Here is a 6,942-nt window from a genome sequence, read left to right as displayed (position 1 = left end):
ACACACACACACACACACACACACACACACACACACACACACACACATTTAGATACTAAAGCAGAGCTAGAATGGAACTTAAATTCAGTATCTGTTATGATATATTTTATCATATTTTATTAACTCTGGGTCTTAGGATGTATCTATGTATGAAGCAAAATTAGATACATTTTCTGCTTATGTCATATTACTTGAATTAGATGGATAAAAAACAAGTTATGAAAAAATATTGGCTGGACAATATGCTATAGAGATTAGAAGTATTCCAGTTTAAATGAAAGTGATAGGAATAGGTGAGAAGAATAATTTTGAAGTTGAGTAATGTAATGGGTGTAAACTCACATTTTTCATAAAGGCAGAAGTTTCCTAGTTAGAATGATAATAATGTAGCTTTATGGCTAGCGCAGTCACGACTAATTTTACTTTATAAAATATCTTATTCTTTGATTAATTGACTTAAAACATTTTAATAAAATTCGTCGTGGTTAAATTTTAAATAGAGATCCTAATAAGTTCAGTTATTTGTTAAACTAATAAATTTTTAGTTCTTTTCTGATCATTCTTTCTGCAGTTTTATGTAAGACTACTAGAATGTACCATAAGGTAGTGTTTCATTCCATTTGAAAAAAGAAATGAATTGCTTAATATCTTAATATTAACTAAAATGTCACCTTTATTCAGAGAATGTCTTAGCCATCGAGTTCCCTGGAAATAGCTTTGTATTTGAAGTTAGAGAACCTGGATTCCAGTTCCAGCATTGCCATTTACTAATATTTGTGACCTTAGGCAAATCACTTCATCTCTCAGGACCTCAGTTTCCTCATCTGTAAACTGAGGAGATTTTTTTTGTTTCTAATCCTATAAATATTTATAACCTCTAGATTACAAGTCCAGTACTCTTTATATTAAAGTATGTAGCTTCTCTTAACAAGACTCAGATATTGCTATTTTTTGCCTCATGTTTTTGCCCAAGATGTCTAATATGCCTGAAATGCATTCCTCCCATCCTTTGAACATTCAGGGTCTAGCTCAGATGTAGTTTTCTTTATAAGCCTTCTTTGAATCTGCTCTTCTTGTTGTTTTTAGCACTTTATACCTCTCATACATTTTTCATATTCTGATTTTTGTATTGTAATTATTTATATACTTGCCGTAACTCTCCTCCTAGATTGTAAACTGTTTAAGATTGGAGAGCAAGTCTTACTTATTTTTTCCCTATTGATTATTTGTGTTTCCTTAGCACCAAAAAAAATTTTTCTGTTAATTGACTTTTTTTCCATTGGGATGGATATGAACTTTTTCTGTTTCATTAGAGTTTAATCAGAGCTGTTGCATGCTAGAGATGATGCTTAACTACATATCTCTAAATTCATCTAGGTATATTTTAAGATGGTTTATATTTTCTCATTTCTCTATTAGAGCCAAATACCACAAGTTGAAGTATGGGACAGAGTTGAATCAGGGAGATATGAAGCCTCCAAGTTATGATTCTGGTAAGAAATTTAAAATAAATTTAAAATTATTTATTAGACTAATCATTTCTCCCACAACAAATAACAAAAATGTTTGTCTGACGTATAGTCATATTTTTTCACTAATTGGGTGCTAATTACTGTACTTCATCCTGGATATTCTCTTTAGTATTCCTTACCTCCATTTTTCTTCTTTCTTCAAGACACACTTTTGTTGTATTTATTTATCTGCATTTCTCCCTTTTGCTCTGTTTTATTAAGCATTATCTTTAATGACCATTTCCACTGCAACTTAAATAGGGAAATCAAGCACAAGTATGTAGCAAATGGCACAGACATCCATGTATGATCCCGGTGTCTGTCAGAGGGGTGGGATTTTAAGATGCTCAGAAATCTTAAAAGGAGAGAGAAGAGAATATTGAAATGAGAGGTTTCCTCTTGTAGAAGATCAAAAGAGAAACCTGGAAAGCTCTTTGCAAACCTTCAAACTCTATATAATTGCTAATAGTAATTGTCATTGTTATCATAGTAAGTAGTAGTAGTAGTATAAAAAGGATTTTCTGCTTTTTTTATATTCAGTGGCACAGAAAGTTATCTTTAAGGGGCATTACAATGTGTACTTAAGGTATGTTCATCAAGTTTACAATAAAACCTTGACACTATTATAGTTTTTAGCATTTACCTCTTACCTTCCTATACTTCTCTTATTCTTGTATCAAACCATGTAACTTATAGTCTAGATTAGAGAGAAAGATAGAAGCAGCGATTTTTAAGTACTGTCACCCACCTGAAGTATGTAATAGACTAATTTCTTAAGTGTTGGTTGGAAAAGACTATATCCATTAACCTGGATAATTTAAAGTGGTTATATTTATGGATAATATATTAGAAGTGGAAGGACAAAACTCTCCTTTTTACAGTTAAAAAGAAGTGAGGCTCAGAGACTTTAAGTGAGTTAGTCAAGGTCACACAGGTAGTAAGTGGCAGAAATCCTCTGATAAGAAATCCAGCACCCTTCCTTTTACACTAGGTGGCCTTCCATATTAAAAAATAATTTAATACTAGATAATTAGTTTTTTTCTTTAAAAAAATCTAGCAAGTAATAAGTGCACAGGGTGTATCTCTTTGTAAAACTTGGAACAAAATATTTTTAACTGTTACTTTAATAATTTCCCAATTTATGAAATAGTTTTCTCATTATGAATAATTTAAAATCTTTTACTTATACAATGAAAAAATGGTAACAAAACTTCTTAAAAGATATTTTTTTCAAGGTGCTGGAATGTAATAAAAGAATATCTAGATAATTTTACAAAAAAAATAATTTTGTACATGTGCAGACTTTGTTTTGCATAATTGCTACAACCTTAGCCCTGATGAGTAGGAATAGGATAGCTGATAATGATGATAGCATCATTTCTTTGTGAAAGTGATTACATAAGTGCAGTAGGAAATATGTCCAGATGTTATTAACATTTTAATTGCTTGGAAAATTGCTTGAAAGGCCTTTTCAGTGTCTGAACTTATGACTAGAAAAGTGTAAATTCCAGACTTCGTATGTGTGTTTGTATGTGTTCAGGTAAGAGTGTGATAGCTTATTTAGTAGGGGATGAATACTAGTATAGCCAATTAACTGTTATATAAGACTTAATTTTTCCATGTTTTTTGCAGGATTAGTCACTTTGTTAGTTGAGGATCATAAAATTTTGATTTTATTCATAATATATCATGTTTGTTATGTTAAAAGCATACAGATGTTGACAAATATATTGATTATTTTTAGTTTTCTTCCATGTGAAATTTCAATGTTTTGAAGTGTGTGTGTGCATGCGTGTGTGTAGATATATCTGTGCAGATATAGATACATACACACATAGGGTTTTTTCTAGCATATAAGCAAATATTCTTTCTTTGTTGTTGTTCAGTTGTGTCCCACTCTTCACGACTCCATTTGGGTCATGCTTGGTAAAAACACTAGAGTGCTTTGCTATTTCTTCCTCCAGTTATTTACAGATGAAGAACTGAGGCACACAGAGTTAAATGACTTGCTCAGGGTCACATAGATAGTAAATGTCTGAGGGCAGATTTAAACTCATAAAGGCGATTCTTCCTGATTCCAAGCCCAGTGCTCTATCCATTGTAATACCTAGTTGCTTCTTGCAAACAGTGGGAAACAATTATTTTGTCTAGACCTATGTTTTCATTAGTAGCAATCCTAATTAGGAGAACTTCTAATTAATAGAAACTCCTGCAGAACTCCTGTACTGATAGGATCACCAATTCATTTCTAACTTAGTCTTAGAAGGTTGTCTGGTTCAGTGGAAGGTTAAGTGATATTTCCATGGTCTCACAGCACATCATAGTGGATAAAAACCTTGGGCAGCCTTGGGTTTTGGGCAGTGATGATGTGGATTTGAAGCCCTTTCAAATACCTGACTGTGTGACTGTGGTCACACAAATCACTTGATCTGTCTTCTCATCCTCATCTGCAAAATGTTGATTATAATAGCAGCTGTCACAGAGTTGTTTTGAGGGTCAAATGAGATAATATATGTAAATTCTTTTACAATCGTTAGAGCTCTTTATAAATATTGGCTATTGTTATTGTTATATGTCAGAGGAACTGACTCTGTTGATTGCATCACATTGTGGACAGTGATGACTGTCAGAAACAAACAAAACCCCCCCACAGCTGTTAATATCATAGTAAATAAAGTATTATTTACCATTTATCATTTCTGAAGTTAGCAAGAAACCTCTCATTTCAGAAAAAAATTATAAAATTGATTGACTAAAAATTTGGTACCATTAAACTTTTGGCTAAGCAGTCTCATTTTCTGAGCCATTGCTATTACTGGTTTTTTGCTACTTTAGCAATGTCATATTTTGAAGCTTTGTTACTTCAGTAATTTTATTTCTTACGGGGCAAAAAATTTTTTATTATATTGATATATCACAATTTATTCAGCCACCCCCAATTCAGTACCTACTCATTTTTTTCTAATTCTTTGATACACATTCAGAAGAAGACAGTAAGGTCAAAATTCCTGCATTCAGAACCTCAAAGAAAAATATGAATTGGTCTCAGGCCATGGAAGAGATAAAAAAGAATTTCAAAAATCAAGTAAGAAAGGTGGTGGAAAACCTGGGAAGGGAAATGAGAGTGATGCAAGAAAATCATGAAAAAAAGAATAAACAGTTTGGTAAAGGAGGCACAAAAAAATATGGAAGAAAATAATACCTAAAACCCCAGAATAGGCTAACTGGTGAGAGAGATACAAAAATCCATTGAAGGGAATAATGCCTTGAAAAGTAGAATTGGCCAAATGGGAAAAGATATACAAAAATTCACTGAAGAGAAGAATTCCTTAAAAAATAAAATTGGCTAAATGGAAAAGGGGGTACAAAAACTCACTGAAGAAAATAATTCCTTAAAAGGTAGAACTGGGTAACTGGAAGCTAATGACTTGATCAGACATCAAGAAACAATATCAAATAAGACAGAAGAAAATGTGAAATATCTCATTGGAAAAACAGCTGATCTGGAAAATAGATCACGGAAAGATAATATGAGAATTATTGGACTACCTAAAAGTCATGATAAAAAAAAGAGCCTAGACATCATCTTTCAAGAAATTATCAAGGAAACCTGCCCTGATATTCTAGAACCAGAGGGTAAAATAGGAATTGAAAGAATGAACTGTTCACCTCCTGAAAGAAATAGCAAAATGAAGACTCCCAAGACTATTATAGCCAAATCTCAGACCTTCCAGATCAAGGAGAAAATACTACAAGCAGCCAAAAATAAACAATTCAAATGCTGCAGAGGGATAGAAGATAAAACAAGTTTTAGCAGCTTCTACATTAAAGGATCAAAGGACTAGGAATGATATTCCGAAGACAAAAGAGGATGATCATACTACTCAGCAAAACTGAGTATAAACCTTCAGGGGAAAAAATGGACATTCAGTGATGCAGAGGACTTTCAAGCATTCCTTATGAAAATGGAGCTGAGAAGATGGTGGAGTAAAAATAGGACTTCCATGTGGCTCCTGCTTCCACCTCCTCCAGTTCATGTAAAAAATGACTCTAAACAAACTTGGGAGCTACAGAACCCATAAAATGACAGAGAGAAGCTAACTTCCCATCAGGAAGGGTCCAGCACAGTGCTCTGGGAGCCCAGCCCAGCCCTGAGTGAGCTGAGGTTATAGCCTCAGGGTGGCCACAACCAGCCACCAGCTGGAGGGACTTCAGATCACCAGCAGCTGTGGCGGTTTCCAGAATTATCAGCCCTTAGATGCTAAGGACAAAGTGAGAGGTCAGTGCAGTGTGGACTTTGGGAACCAGGAGTTTGGGAGTGCTGTATGGCCTTTGTCCCCCTGGAGGAAGAAGTGACTGAGGCATGGCGGCCATACAGCTGCCACCATGTGGCTGCTTCAGGGCTCCTGGCCTGCAGATTGTAGGGGGACCAAGCAACCAGTCTTGGGGTAATCACTTTTGTTTTAACCTGCTTGGATCTGGATTGCGGTCTAGGGTGGAGGTCCTTGGGTGTGTGACCAGTTTGCCAGAGTGTGTGGAGGCTTCAGAGAAGGCACCCAATTAATAGCTCCAGCAGCTTCAAAAACCCCAGCAATTTGGGACAAAGCTCTTCTCTCTGGAAGCAGAGTTCTACTGTGGCAAAAAGCTTAAAAGTCAAGTACTTATGAGTAGCAACATGAGCAAGCAAAGGAAGCAAAACAAGCAGAGCAATCCAACTTTGGGTTCCTTTTTTGGGGACAAAAAGGATCAAAACATGGAACAGGAGGAAGACAGCGAAGTCAGAACTGCTGCACTAAAAGCTTCCAAGAAAAATATGAGTGGGTTACAGGCCATAGAGGAGCTTAAGAAGGATTTTGAAAACCAAATAAGAGATGTGGAGGAAAAATTGGGAAGAGAAATGAGAATGATGCAAGAAAATCATGAAGAGAGTCAATAACCTGGCTGAAGAAAATCACATCTTAAAAAATAGACTAACTCAAAAGGCAAAAGAGGCTCAAAAAGAGGAATGCCTTAAAAAGCCAAATTTGCCATGTGGAAAAAGAATCTCAAAAACTCACTGATTCTATATGTTTGATTCCTTCAGAATTAGATTGGAGCAAATGGTAGCTAGTGACTTTATGAGAAATCAAGATACTACTAAACAGATCCAAACAAATAAAAAAATAGAAGGCAATGTGAAATATCTCATTGGAAAACATTAGAGCTGAGCAGAAAATCTGACGTTCAGATCCTACATGCAGAAGAAGCATAAAAAGTTAAACAGAAAAGAGATATCACAAAGGATTTGATAAGGTTAAACTGTTTATATTCCTGCATGGGAAAATTACATTTATAGCTCCTAATAACTTTTATACATAGACAGAAAGCAGAGATCTGAGTTAAATGTGATGGTATGATTATCTAAAAATAATTTTAAAAGGGATGAGAAAGA

General features: G+C 34.5%; 1 protein-coding gene across 2 annotated transcripts in view; it reads left to right on the top strand.

Annotated features, from left to right (window-relative positions):
• STRN (striatin) overlaps positions 1-6,942 on the top strand; it is a 168,421-nt gene that overhangs the window by 50,780 nt on the left and 110,699 nt on the right. For both annotated transcript variants that reach the window (XM_069072197.1, XM_069072198.1), the window contains exon 3: positions 1,420-1,493. In XM_069072197.1, the coding sequence (XP_068928298.1) occupies positions 1,420-1,493 (74 nt within the window). The remainder of the gene's footprint in view (positions 1-1,419; positions 1,494-6,942) is intronic.

Source organism: Petaurus breviceps, unplaced genomic scaffold, assembly GCF_028583685.1.
Source record: "Petaurus breviceps papuanus isolate PSGF00001 unplaced genomic scaffold, PetGlider_PUasm1.0 90845, whole genome shotgun sequence".
NCBI lineage: Eukaryota > Metazoa > Chordata > Mammalia > Diprotodontia > Petauridae > Petaurus > Petaurus breviceps.
This window is presented reverse-complemented; position numbering and strand designations above follow the sequence as displayed.